Source organism: Hyperoodon ampullatus, assembly GCF_949752795.1.
Source record: "Hyperoodon ampullatus genome assembly, chromosome: 2".
Classification (NCBI taxonomy): domain Eukaryota; kingdom Metazoa; phylum Chordata; class Mammalia; order Artiodactyla; family Ziphiidae; genus Hyperoodon; species Hyperoodon ampullatus.
In genome coordinates, this window is record NC_136915.1 from 146,932,211 (window position 1) to 146,946,862 (window position 14,652).

At 45.0% G+C, this 14,652-nt stretch overlaps 1 protein-coding gene across 1 annotated transcript in view; it reads left to right on the forward strand.

The window, feature by feature from the left end:
* The window catches only part of PLXNA2 (plexin A2), a 194,071-nt gene that overhangs the window by 160,647 nt on the left and 18,772 nt on the right, over positions 1-14,652 (forward strand). Inside the window, exons 13-18 of the mRNA XM_079726138.1 lie at positions 798-915; positions 2,703-2,839; positions 3,751-3,918; positions 4,051-4,144; positions 7,819-8,058; positions 14,374-14,517. Of these exons, the coding sequence (XP_079582264.1) occupies positions 798-915; positions 2,703-2,839; positions 3,751-3,918; positions 4,051-4,144; positions 7,819-8,058; positions 14,374-14,517 (901 nt within the window). The remainder of the gene's footprint in view (positions 1-797; positions 916-2,702; positions 2,840-3,750; positions 3,919-4,050; positions 4,145-7,818; positions 8,059-14,373; positions 14,518-14,652) is intronic.

Genomic DNA, 14,652 nt, shown 5'->3' on the forward strand with positions numbered 1-14,652 from the left:
TTTAACTTATCTCAGGCACCAGGGAAGCCCTCACTGGGGGTATCAAGCTGCACATCACGAGAGAGAGTGCCTCTCCCCTCCCTCCCCCCGTCCCCTTTCTCCAGCTCTCCTGTTGATGTGAGTCATGATTTCCAACCCCAGGGCTGGTTCACTGCCTCCCCCACCAGCTCCGTGAGCTCAGCCCTTGATTAAGTGGGAGTCCAGTGTCGATTGTCCTAATGAACTCTTCCACCTCTCACCCCCTCGCCTGCTGCCACTGGGTGCCGCTCCTCCCGTTCAGCTGGGAGCTCCGGTTTGGGGAACTCACTCTCTCACCAGATTATCTGTTCCCTCACTGCAGGAAACAAACCACAATTGAATCAGCTTGGCAAATGAGTCCTCACTCCCTCTTCTCGGGAGTGTTGCAGTGTTGGCTTGTCACACAGGGAAGAGCACTAGATGTCTCTGTTGAACATTAGGTTTATTCCACAAATATTGGATTGATACCCAATGCCAAGCCCTGCACTAGGCACCGGGGACTACAGGCTTGCTCATAGAAATAGGCAGCATAGCGTTTCGAGGGCTTTAGAGTTGAGCTCATCCAACCTCTCACTGTACCAATGAGAGACTAAAGCCCAGAGAGGGAAGGTACTTTACCCAAGGTCACACAGCCACATGGTTGAGCAAGCTGAGTCTTGGTCCAGCACTATTGTAAGACTGTGATGAGTCCTTCACTGTGACTACGACGGGGTGAGCAAGCTGGGGCAGGGATGCAGCTCTCCCCAAGTCTCTCATGGAAAGGTTTGCTCTCTCCTCAGGATCGTTTGTGAGATGGGCCATGCCCTTGTGGGGACCACCTCTGGGCCCGTGCGCCTGTGCATTGGCGAGTGTAAGCCAGAGTTCATGACCAAATCCCATCAACAGTACACGTTTGTGGTGAGTATTGGGTCTACTGCTGAGCTACAGGCTTCTCCCAGGAAAGTCCCACCCACGCCTCTCCCAAGCCGGCACCTCCAGCCTTCTCGCAGATGGAGTAGGAGACCAGAAGAGGGTCTGGGTGGGTCAAGTGCATGACCAACAACACTTTGGAGACTTTGGCGTCCCAGAGAGCCACGGGTCAGAGTTCTAAATAAGCAAAATCAGGCCTTTCTTAGAAAGTGGATCCTAGACGCAGGGTGGGGAGGGGCTGCCCTTTGTCCTGCCAGTGTGATATCTCTGTCTAATTCCAGCCTAATGAGGACAGATCATCTGAGGGACCTAATTAAAAAGGTCTGTATTTATCCACACGCTTTGTTTTCTGCCAAGGATATTGTAAGTGGGAGTTTAGAGGAGCCATTTGGAATCCTGCAGGAACGCATGTCTGTGTGCAGGACCATGGGAGTGGGATGTACGAGTGAGCTGCTCTGTGTGTTGGTGTGGTTACACACACATATGCACACACTCAGCCCTGGAAACACTTCTTCCCACCCAAGCAACAGACGGTGGAATCACAAAGGCTTTATTTTCTCATGCTGAACAACCTGCTTCTGGGGCTCCAAAGTCCCTTTTCTGACACCTAGCCAACATTGCCACATCAAGTTCTTCATTGAAAAGTGTTCACACCAGCGGAGGGGGTCAAACCAGCCTTGCCCAGAGTATTGAAAAATTATTTGACCACAAAATTCTCTTCTCTCTAAAGCACTTTACTGCTTGTTTTAGGTTTTCCAGTCTCTGCCTTCTTATCTCAGCATCTCCACCTTTCCTTGTACCAGTCTTCTCTCAGATGGGAGGGTACCATGGCCTATATCTGCAGCCCACCTACCCCATCTCCTGTGCAGGACAGACAGGGTCTTGTGTGAGAAGCAAACCCAGAAAGACTGGATGGAGAGAGCTGTAGAGTGTCAGAGCTGGGAGGGCTTTAGAGATCACGTAGCTCACTCTCCTGTCTTGACAGAGGAGGGAACAAAAGCCCAGAGTGATCCAGAAACTTGCTTCAGGGCCCATCACTAGTGAGTGGCTAATACGGACTAGAGTTCATGCCTGTGTAGGTGCTCAGTTAAATGCACTTTCCACCCCACTCCGCTGCCCGCTAGGCAGGAGCAATTTCTTTCCGGTGCATTTTAGGCCAGATGACATTTCTTTTAGGCTTTAGGCTTAATTTTACAATTTAGTGAGCTTTTTAGAAAATCCCAGCCAGCGATGGGCCATCCTCCTGGTGAAGGTCAGGGAAGACACATCTAACATTTACTGACAGGTCTCTGCACCAGGCACCCTGTTGTGCCCTTCTCTTGCTTAGGGAGGGACGAAAGGACACGAGCCTGGGCCATTAATGGATCCTCTTGGTGGCCCAATCCAGGCAGGGATCCTTTATTCAGCCCTATCGATTTTGTGCCCAAAAAATCAGTATGCGCTCCAGATAGAGAAGCATTTTCAAATTGTTCTCAATTTGCAAACTAATTGATAGATTAGTCCGTGTCATCTCTGCCTTCCCAACAGTGTTATGAGCATAAGACTCCCAGGGGAGTTAATTAATTGCAAAACACGGCCCTTCTGCCTTCCCTGGATATGCCTGGAGCCTCTTCTTAGAAAGGGTCTCAGCTCCAGGGTAGGCAAAGAGTGTTTGCGATTAGAAATGGTTCACTCTGAGCATGGACACAGTCCCTCCTTCTGTCTTTAAGTCTAGCCTGGGTTTCTCCCTTTGGGTAAAACCTGAGCTGTGATCATTTCTCTGCTTCCTCCCAAAGAACCCTTCCGTGTTGTCACTCAACCCCATCCGAGGGCCAGAGTCCGGAGGCACCATGGTGACCATCACGGGCCATTACCTCGGGGCTGGGAGCCGCGTGGCCGTTTACCTGGGCAACCAGACCTGCGAGTTCTATGGGTGAGATGGGCTCTCCCTAGGAGACTGTACACGTGAGGCCTGTGCACACATGTTCCTGTGCGTGTTCACATATGTGCCTGCCCCATCATCTCCATGTTATGTGTCATGTCCTGGGCCCAAACACCATTCCAGTCACTGTAAGAAATATATACCACTAGTCAATTTGTATCATGAGTATCATAGGGGCTAAATACTTCTACATACATTTAGAAGTGAGGACCGTAAGAACTGCTGATGAGGGAGGTTCCCAGGAGCTCTCAGTCACCACCAGGATCAAGCATTCATTATGTCCCCACCATGGTGACTTGAGAAACATGGAGATTGCATGGCCTCTGTCCTCTGCAAGCACAGACTCATCCTCAGGGCATCTCTTATGTGCTAAACATTGAACACCTACTATCTGTCAGATATTCCAATGAAGCCCTGGGGATGTAGAGAATCTAGAGAGAATTCTGAAAGGATCCCTGGATGAGAACCCAACTTGCCCAGTAAATCTCCTCCCTGGACCATAAACTGCCTGAGGGCAAGGACCGTATATTAGCTTCTCTGCATAGTAGGTGCTCAATTTATTAACTGACTGACCAGACACTAAGCACTGGCTAAAGAGTCATGGTCTAGAAAAATCCAGAAGAGAGGAGTTCGCCCAAAGCCCAAGGAGCCCTGACCCTGCCCCACCTTCTGTAATCCCCTTCTGCAATTGGCTCCCTCCCTAATCCAACTGGAGTGGGATCTCAGGTAAAAAGAAGCACTGATACACACTGCTAAGGGATGTTCCCCAGTCTAGAGTATAAAAAAGGACAGAAGAACATTCCTGGCCCATACCCCCCAACCGGGGAAAAACCCTTCTCAGGCCAGAGGCTGCCCCTCTTGTCCATGCCTCTGCTCACAACCCTGCTGCGTTCTCCCCGTAGGCGATCAATGAATGAGATCATGTGTGTCTCACCCCCGTCATCCAATGGGCTGGGGCCCGTCCCTGTCTCTGTGAGTGTCGACCGAGCCCGTGTGGACAACAACCTGCAGTTCGAGTACATAGATGACCCCCGGGTGCAGCGCATTGAGCCTGAGTGGAGTATCGCCAGGTGAGGCAGAGCGGGCGGGGATACACCCCTAATCCCTTCTGCCAAAGCGCAGCTCCTGTGAGGATCCTAGGGGGACACGTGGGAGCAGTTTGAGAGGGGTTGTCACCTAACCCAGACTCTGCTTGTTCCCAGTGGCCACACACCCCTGACCGTCACAGGCTTCAACCTGGATGTCATTCAGGAGCCAAGGATCCGAGTCAAGTTTAATGGCAAAGAATCTGTCAATGTGAGTAACCATGGGTCCCCCTGATCTGCAGGAAACACGGCTGTGTCTGTGTTTTGCAGTATGATAAGGTCTGTGTTAGGCACTGGGACATTCGACCGCCAGAGAAGAGTCCAGAAGCATGGCCCCAAACACCTGGGCCTCACAATGATTTTTATAATTACAGTATAATCATTTCTTGTCAGAAGGTGATGTCATGAGTGTATAAACGTACTGGCTTCTGAGCTTAAGATATGGTGCAAAAGGGCTCCTCTTTTCTGCCATGTTCACTTTGAGGTCTGATAAGAGGTAGAGTGAGAGGGGGAAGAAATTCTGGATCCAGATTCAGACATCTGTGAATTGGAAACAAAACACCGCCATCTATTAGCTCTACAACCAAGATCAAGTCGTTTAACGTCTCCGATCCTCCCTTCCCTGGCTAGAAATGCTGATGATAAGACTTGCTTCGCAGATTTGTAACCTGCAGCTAGGCTGGCACCTGATAAACGTTAGTCACTGCATGCAGATAATTCCATCCTGGTTGCTAAGATGATCAAGCTGAACATTTCACTTTATTCCTCTGTGCAGACCCATGTAATTTAATTTTTTTCCACTATGGATTTTTGTGATGTTAAAAAAGTTCTCTATCATAAGAGCAGAATGTCTGCTATGTTGTTATAAATTTTTTAGTTCGTTCTACTGGCTCCATCTTACTCTTTTCAGTCAATATTTTCTGAAACGTTATTGTATTCAAAATTATAGTCCAGGAGATGCTATTATGGCCATTATTTTTCATATGAATTACTGCTTTGACCTTCTGGGGATTGACGAGGCTGAGATGGAGACGGAGTTGGGCAGGATGGTATTGGATCTACCCTCTTGTCCCTGACACATTCCCAGCATGCTTGAGGCTTCCCTAGGAAACAGAGAAATACAGAAAGTGACAGGCTGCCAGAAGGCTAGATCTGGAAAGGTCTCAGGGATGATCTGGTCCAAACTTCTCACTGTATAGCTTAGAAAACTAAGGCCAGGAAGGAGTAATGACTTGCCCCCAATCATGAAGGTGGCTGGTGGCAGGACCAAGCTAGATCCCAAACATCTGACTTTTCTAACTAGACCACGTGAGATGATGGCGGGCTTGACATTCCATCATGCCAGAGACGTGGAGACACCTGTATCACACCTCCAGTGACCCATTGCATTCACAGCTCTTTGGGCTAGAAGAGCACGCAACTCCAGATCCCAATGTAGAGCCTGATCCATGAGTGAAAGAGCTGTGCCCCCACCCCACTTCCAGACAGAGGCTCAGTGTCCCCAGGCCGCCTCCATCTGTTTGCTGTCTCTAGGAGTTGGCCAGCCTGGGGAGGGGCAGCCCTCCAGGACCAGCAAGTCCCCAGAGGTTAAAGCCTCAGAACACAGAGAATAAAAGACGTGGTTAATCTAGTACAGAGGGAATTTTGGAGGATGAGTGCATGACTGACAAGATTAACCTCCAAAGGCTGCAGCATTCGTCCCTGGGAAGCTATTTGAAGAGAAGACTGGGCTGGGCAGGCCTCCCCACACCTGGCAGCCTTCTGAGAAGGCTTGGGTCCCGGGCGTCCTGTGTGCCCGCCAGGACACGTTGGCAGCCCCAGGCAGGAATCTCCCCAGCAGTTCTCCCAGCCCACCCACCAGGACCTCAGTGCTTCAAGGAGTTAAGAGACAGCTCCTGCCTCTCGAGCTTTGGGGGCAGTGAGCTCCAACAGGGACCTGCCTGGAGTCTGCAGGCTGGCAGGCAGCCTGGAGGAAAGGCCTGGGTGTGCAGGTTTCCACCAAGCCGGGCCCCAGCATGGGAAGCCCGTAAACTCCGCCCGATGCCCTCTCTTTCTGGAGTGGTGAGAAAGAGCCATGTTGCCCCTGAAGCCCTACCTGGGCTCCACGTCATCCTCAGTCCCCGGGGGCTACCCACTACCTTTGGGTTTGGAAGCAGCCCCAGTGAGAAGGGCCAAAGTGAAGGCCGCAAAACCCAAAGGAATGTTTGGCAAAGTGCCGATGCAGCGCTAGGCAGAGAGCAAATAGAAGCCATTTGTCTGGGGGTGATTTGCTCATTCACAGAGGAGTCCCATCCAGGGGCACTGGAGTGAGCAGGAAGGAAGATGGGGGGGCAGGGAAGCGGTCCTTGGGCTGGGGGTCTGCCCTGCAGAGCCCAGGGAGGGGACTCCCAGCTCAACTCTACCTGTTTGACCGCACCACCATTTTCCTCATGCCAGGGTGTCCCCAGCTGGAACGTGAAAGGGACATTAGGTTCACAAGGGGCTACTGAAGGGTGAGGTGAAAAGGGCGGGGATGGGTACTGACCTCCAACACGTCAGCGAGCTGTTGGTTTAAACTCTTCAACTCCCTCTGGAAAGGGAGGGTTAAGACTTGGAGCTCTGACATAATTTCTATGCAAGCGTCAGCTTTTTTTTGCAATTTCACACACGGTCTTGTTTTCCGAACATGAAGCCTGGGTATGTGTGTGTTGGCCAGACACGCAACATGTGTGGACCTGCCAGGACAACGTGTACTTGAGCAGGGTTCTCACAGATGCCCTTGGCTGTTGCTGGGACACCATGACTCCCAGAGCCAAAACTGAGCCGCACAGCGTGAGACAGGAGAAGGTGGGGAGGGGGTCCAGGTTTTCTTCCCAGACCACACGTGGGTCCTAGAGAGCTTTCTTCAATCTGGCTGCTGCCTTGGGATGCCCTCAAACTAAACCACCAGAGGAGAGAATGGCACAACACATGCTAGGATGTTATTTGGGAGATGAGGGTCCACCAAGGAAGAAAGGACATTATGAACTCAGTGTCAATACCAAGGTTATACCCCCCATGGAGAGTTAGGGGGCACTCGGTTGGAGAAGAGAGAGATCCTGACTAGAACATTTAAGGAGGTGAAGGATGCTTTTCATCCATCAGTGTTTTCAATAAACGTTAACTGAACACCTACTATGTGCTCATCTCACACAACTTCCTTCTTTCTATCACACACACACACACACACACACATGCGCGTGCACGAGTGGGAGACTGCTTCTGTTCTACTTTTTCCGCAAACATCCATGCTCCCTCATCCCCAGACCTTTGCTGCTGTTCTCTCTGTCAGGGACTTGATCCCTTACCATCCCCCCTGTCTGGATAAGTCCTACACATTCTTCAGGTTAAATTTCATTCATCTCTTCCAAAGGAAAGCTCCCATGAGCCACCCTCACCCTGCCTTAGGCCATGCACGCTCACGCACAAACACAGGCTTGTGCACACACACGGACACCCGCAGAGTGCCTGGTACTTCCCCACCCGGATGTTTCTCACCTCCATCCATGCATTTAACAGTGCTGGTGCCCCTCCTGTGCTCCAGGCCCTCTGCCAGGACTGCACTGAAATGCTTGTCGAATCATTTGTCTCCCCCGTAGACTGTGACTGTTTCACGGATGGCCCAACTACTGGCACTGTTCCTGGCACAAAGTAGGTGCTCACTCAGTGTTGGTGAATGAATAAATGAAGTTAAAACACACCCCTCCCTGCCAAAAAAGAAAAAAAAAAAAACAATTTCACAGCCCTTTTCCTCAAGCAAGTAGCCCACTGGAGACTGGCCAAAATAAGCAAAGGGTGGGAGGGCAGCTGTGTGACCCCCACCATCACCTGCTGGGTGTTTGAACGCCGTGCTCTTGGGCCCTTTAGGTGTGCAAAGTTGTGAACACCACCACCCTGACCTGCCTGGCACCCTCCCTGACCACGGACTACCGGCCCGGCCTGGACACCGTGGAACGGCCGGACGAGTTTGGATTCGTCTTTAACAATGTCCAGTCCTTGCTGATTTACAACGACACCAAGTTCATCTACTACCCCAACCCGACCTTTGAACTGCTCAGCCCCACTGGGGTCTTGGATCAAAAGCCAGGATCCCCCATCATTCTGAAGGTAGGAGGGTGGGTGGCTGCCTGCCACGCGCAGGGGTGGCCGGAGCACCCCTCTCCTGGCCTGGCCTCCCTTCGATGCACACGGGCTCACATGGCTGTCATCTCCCTGTGAAGGGAGCTTGGTTATAGATATCGACCCATTGAGTGACATATCTTGCACTTGGGATTCTCAAGGAACACCGTAGAGTATTTCTGTGTGTCCTTGTGAGCTTTGGGACCTAAAAGTCCTGCAGTGCACTGGAAGCAACGATGTCCTTTATTGACCCCATCCGTGACCGCAGTAACTGCCCTCAAATGTAAAGAGGTCACGGTCCCCTGGTACCATCCTTCCAGGTGTGTGTTTTACTCCACCACTTTCACTAGTATCCCCTTCATCCTCCCCCAAACTTTCACTTGTTTACTGTTTGGTCTCCCCTTCCTTTCTCTTTACCACTCTCTTTCTCCCTTTCATTCTCTCTTCCTTTGTTTTCTCTTTTTCTGTCTAAATTGTGGCTGTTAGAAGTCCTATCCAAAAACTTACCATGGAGTCACTCATTGGTTTTTGCATTCCTGCCCTTAACCCGCCTCTTTAATCTCTTTTTATTTATATTTATTTATTTATTTATTTATTTTGTTCATCAACATTAGAATATATTTTGCATTTATATAATAAAATATAGAAGACAATAAAAATAAGTGAGCATCGCAACAACAGAAATAAAACTCATGAGCAATATTCAGCAAAACAATGCAGACATAAAATGATATACATTGTATGGTTTCTTTTTAAAAAATTCAAAACTGGGCAAAACAAATTTATGGTGAAGATAATGGTTACTTTGGGGGCCGAAAGCAGGGGTCATGACGAGGAAATGGTATAAGGAAGGCTTCCGAGGTCCTGGGAAAATTCTGTTTCTTGATCTGAGTAGTGGTAATACTAGTGGGAGTTCAGATAACTCAAATAAGTCATAAGTTTATAGTTAAACTTATGACTTATGCACTTTTCTCTGTGTTATAACTTATTAAGAAAGCTAAGACAAAAGCCTTATTTAGTTCATTAAGATCAACAGCTGGCAAAGAATTATTGAATATTAGACACCTACAAAGTTCAAGGAACCATGTTAGGTGATCAAAGATTCCAAGTCCATTCCACTATCAAATTTTTTTTCTTATTAGTCATCCATTTTATACACATCAGTGAATAAATGTCAATCCCAATCTCCCAATTCAGCACACCACCACCATCACCACCCACCGCTTTCCCCCCTTGGTGTCCATCTGTTTTTTCTCTACTTCTGTGTCTCAATTTCTGCTCGGCAAACCGGTTCATCTGTACCACTTTCAAGGTTCCGCATATATGCGTTAATATACAATATTTGTTTTCCTCTTTCTGACTTACTTCACTCTGTATGACAATCTCTAGATCCATCCACGTCTCTACAAATGACCCAATTTCGTTCCTTTTTATGGCTGAGTAATATTCCATTGTACATATGTGCCACATCTTCTTTATCCATTCATCTGTTGATGGGCATTTAGGTTGCTTCCATGACCTGGCTATAGTAAATAGTGCTTCATTGAACACTGGGGTACATGTGTCTTTTTGAACTATGGTTTTCTCTGGGTATATGTCCACTAGTGGGATTGCTGGGTCATATGGTAATTCTATTTTTAGTTATCTAAGGAACCTCCATACTGTTCTCCATAGCGGCTGTATCAATTTACATTCCCACCAACAGTGCAAGAGGGTTCCCTTTTCTCCACACCCTCTCTAGCATGTGTTGTTTGTAGATTTTCTGATGCTGCCATTCTAACTGTTGTGAAGTGATACCTCATTGTAGTTTTCATTTGCATTTCTCTAATAATTAGTGATGTTGAGCAGCTTTTCATGTGCTTCTTGGCCATCTATGTGTCTTCTTTGGAGAAATGTCTGTTTAGGTCTTCTGCCCATTTTTGGATTGGGTTGTTTGTTTTTTTAATATTGAGCTGCATGAGCTGTTTATATATTTTGGAGATTAATCCTTTGTCCAATGATTCACTTGCAAATATTTTCTCCCATTCTGAGGGTTGTCTTTTCATCTTCTTTATGGTTTCCTTTGCTGTGCAAAAGCTTCTAAGTTTCATTAGGTCCAATTTGTTTATTTTTGTTTTTATTTCCATTACTCTAGGAGGTGGATCAAAAAATATCTTGCTGTGATTTATGTCAAAGAGTGTTCTTCCTATGTTTTCCTCTAAGAGTTTTATAGTGCCCAGACTTACATTTAGATGTGTAATCCATTTTGAGTTTATTTTTGTGTATGGTGTTAGGGAGTGTTCTAATATCATTCTTTTACATATAGCTGTCCAGTTTTCCCAGCACCACTTATTGAAGAGACTGTCTTTTTCTCCATTGTATATCCTTGCCTCCATTGTCATAGATTAGTAGACCATAGGTGTGTGGGTTTATCTCTGGGCTTTCTATCCTGTTCCATTGATCTATATTTCTGTTTTTGTGCCAGTACCATATTGTCTTGATTACTGTAGCTTTGTAGTATAGTCTGAAGTCAGGGAGTCTGATTCCTCCAGCTCCGTTTTTTCCTCTCAAGACTGCTTTGGCTATTCAGGGTCTTCTGTGTCTCCATACAAATTTTAAGACATTTTGTTCTACTTCTGTAAAAAATGCCATTGGTAATTTGATAGGGGTTGCATTGAATCTGTAGATTGCTTTGGGTAGTATAGTCATTTTCACAATATTGATTCTTCCAATCCAAGAACATGGTATATCTCTCCATCTGTTGATATCGTCTTTAATTTCTTTCATCAGTGTCTTATAGTTTTCTGCATACAGGTCTTTTGTCTTCCTAGGTAGGTTTATTCCTAGCTATTTTATTCTTTTTGTTGCAATAGCAAATGGGAGACTTTCCTTAATTTCTCTTTCAGATTTTTCATCATTAGTGTATAGGAATGCAAGAGATTTCTGTGCAGTAATTTTGTATCCTGCAATATTACCAAATTCATTGACTAGGTCTAGTAGTTTTCTGGTGGCATCTTTAGGATTCTCTATGTATATTATCATGTCATATGCAAACAGTGACAGTTTTACTTCTTCTTTTCCAGTTTGTATTCCTTTTATTTCTTTTTCTTCTCTGATTGCCGTGGCTAGGACTTCCAAAACTGTGTTGAATAATAGTGAGAGTGGACATCCTTGTCTTGTTCCTGATCTTAGAGGAAATGCTTTCAGTTTTTCACCATTGAGAATGATGTTTGCTGTGGCTTTGTCGTATATGGCCTTTATTATGTTGAAGTAGGTTCCCTCTATGCCCACTTTCTGGAGAGTTTTTATCATAAATGGGTGTTGAATTTTGTCAAAAGCTTTTTCTGCATCTTTTGAGATGATCATATGGTTTTTATTCTTCAATTTGTTGATATGGTGTATCACATTCACTGATTTGTGTATATTGAAGAATCCTTGCATCTCTGGGATAAATCCCACTTGATCATGGTCTATGATCCTTTTAATGTGTTGTTGGATTCTGTTTGCTAGTATTTTGTTGAGGATTTTTGCATCTATATTTATCAGTGATATTGGTCTGTAATTTTCTTTGTTTTGTAGTATATGTGTCTGGTTATGGTATCAGGGTGATGATGGCCTCATAGAATGAGTTTGGGAGTGTTCCTTCCTCTGCAATTTTTTGGAAGAGTTTGAGAACGATGGGTGTTAGCTCTTCTCTAAATGTTTGATAGAATTCACCTGTGAAGCCATCTGGTCCTGGACTTTTGTTTGTTGGAAAATTTTTAATCACAGTTTCAATTTCATTACTTGTGATTGGTCTGTTCATATTTTCTATTTCTTCCTGGTTCAGTCTTGGAAGGTTATACCTTTCTAAGAATTTGTCCATTTCTTCCAGGTTGTCTGTTTTATCAGCATAGAGTTGCTTGTAATAGTCTCAGGATGCTTTGTATTTCTGTGGTGTCTGTTGTAACTTCTTCTTTTTCATTTCTAATTTTATTGATTTGACTCCTCTCCCTCTTTTTCTTGATGTGTCTGGCTAATGGTTTATCAATGTTTTTTATCTTCTCAAAGAACCAGATTTTACTTTTATTGATCTTTGCTATTGTTTTCTTTGTTTCTATTTATTTCTGCTCTGATCTTGATGATTTCTTTCCTTCTGCTAACTTTGGGTTTTGTTTGTTCTTCTTTCTCTAGTTCCTTTAGGTGTAACGTTAGATTGTTTATTTGAGATTTTTCTTGTTTCTTGAGGTGGGCTTGTATAGCCATAAACTTCCCTCTTAGAACGGCTTTTGCTGCAGCCCATAGGTTTTGGATCATCGTGTTTTCATTGTCATTTGTCTCTAGGTATTTTTTGATTTCCTCTTTGATTTCTTCAGTGATCTCTTGGTAATTTAGTAACGTATTGTTTAGCCTCCGTGTTTTTGTGTATTTTACGTTTTTTTCCCTGTAATTGATTTCTAATCTCATAGTGTTGTTGTCAGAAAAGATGGTTGACATGATTTCAATTTTCTTAAATTTACTGAGGCTTGATTTGTGATCCAAGATGTGATCTATCCTGGAGAATGATCTTTGCGCACTTGAGAAGAAAGTGTAATCTGCTGTTTTGGAATGGAATGTCCTATAAATATCAATTAAATCTATCTGGTCTATTGTGTCATTTAAAGCTTGTGTTTCCTTATTAATTTTCTGTCTGGATGATCTGTCCATTGGTGTACGTGAGGTGTTAATGTCCCCCACTATTATTGTGTTACTGTCGATTTCCTCTTTTAGAGCTGTTAGCAGTTGCCTTATGTATTGAGGTGCTCTTATGTTGGGTGCATATATAATTGTTATATCTTCTTCTTGGATTGATCCCTTGATCATTATGTAGTGTCCTTCCTTGTCATTTGTAACATTCTTTATTTAAAAGTCTATTTTATCTGATATTATTATTGCTACTCCAGCTTTCTTTTGATTTCCATTTGCATGGAATATCTTTTTCCATCCCCTCACTTTCAGTCTGTATGTGTCCCTAGGTCTGTAGTGGGTCTCTTGTAAACAGCATATATATGGGTCTTGTTTTTATATCCATTCAGCAAGCCTGTGTGTTTTGGTTGGAGCATTTAATCCATTCATGTTTAAGGTATTTATCGATATGTATGTTCCTATTACCATTTTCTTAATTGTTTTGGGTTTGTTTATGTAGGTCCTTTTCTTCTCTTGTGTTTCACAGTTAGAGAAGTTCCTTTAGCATTTGTTGGTTAGGTGGTGCTGAATTCTCTTAGCTTTTGCTCATTGTAAAGCTTTTGATTTCTCCATCGAATCTGAATGAGATCCTTGCTGGGTAGAGTAATCTTGGTTGTAGGTTCTTCCCTTTCATCACTCTAAGTATATCATGCCACTCCCTTCTGGCTTGTAGAGTTTCTGCTGAGATATCAGCTGTTAACCTTATGGGAGTTCCCTTGTATGTTATTTGTCGTTTTTCCCTTGCTGCTTTCAATAATTTTTCTTTGCCTTTAATTTTTGCCAGTTTGATTACTATGTGTCTCAGCATGTTTCTCCTTGGGTTTATCCTGTATGGGACTCTCTGCACTTCCTGGACTTGGGTGGCTATTTCCTTTCCCATGTTAGGGAAGTTCTTGACTATAATCTCTTCAAATATTTTCTCGGGTCCTTTCTCTCTCTCTTCTACTTCTGGGACCCTTATAATGTGAATGTTGTTGCATTTAATGTTTTCCCAGAGGTCTCTTAGGCTGTTTTCATTTCTTTTCATTCTTCATTCTTTTCATTCTTCATTTCTTTTTCATTCATTGTTCCACAGCAGTGAATTCCACCATTCTGTCTTCCAGGTCACTTATCCATTCTTCTGCCTCAGTTATTCTGCTATTGATTCCTTCTAGTGTAGTTTTCATTTCAGTTACTGTATTGTTCATCTCTGTTTGTTTGTTCTTTATTTCTTCTAGGTCTTTGTTAAACATTTCTTGCATCTTCTCGATCTTTGCCTCCATTCTTTTTCCGAGGTCCTGGATCATCTTCACTATCATTATTCTGAATTCTTTTTCTGGAAGGTTGCCTATTTCCACTTAATTAAGTTGTTTTTCTGGGGTTTTATCTTGTTCCTTCATCTGGTACATAGGCCTCTGCCTTTTCATCTTGTCTATTTTTCTGTGAATGTGGTTTTTGTTCCACAGGCTGCAGGATTGTTGTTCTTCTTGCTTCTGCTATCTGCTCTCTGGTGGATGAGGCTATCTAAGAGGCTTGTGGAAGTTTCCTGATGGGAGGGACTGGTCTTAATCTCTTTTTAAATAACCAGTTGACTTCTGTGCACGTGTCAATTATTCCTATTAAGATTACTCTTACCTACAGGGCAAAAACCTCTGCCCTCCTGCTTCTGGAGGTGCCAAACTCAACTACACCGTGCTGATTGGAGAGACCCCATGCGCTGTCACTGTGTCTGAGACGCAACTGCTCTGCGAGCCTCCCAACCTCACCGGGCAGCACAAGGTCATGGTGAGTGAACCCTCTTCTTATTCCTCCCCTCCTCACCTTTTATGTATAATCTGTCATAAAGGAAGGGTCTTCAACCTCCTCCATATCTCCTCATCACAAAGTCCTATATTAAAATGGGTAGGAGCTAAGAACACA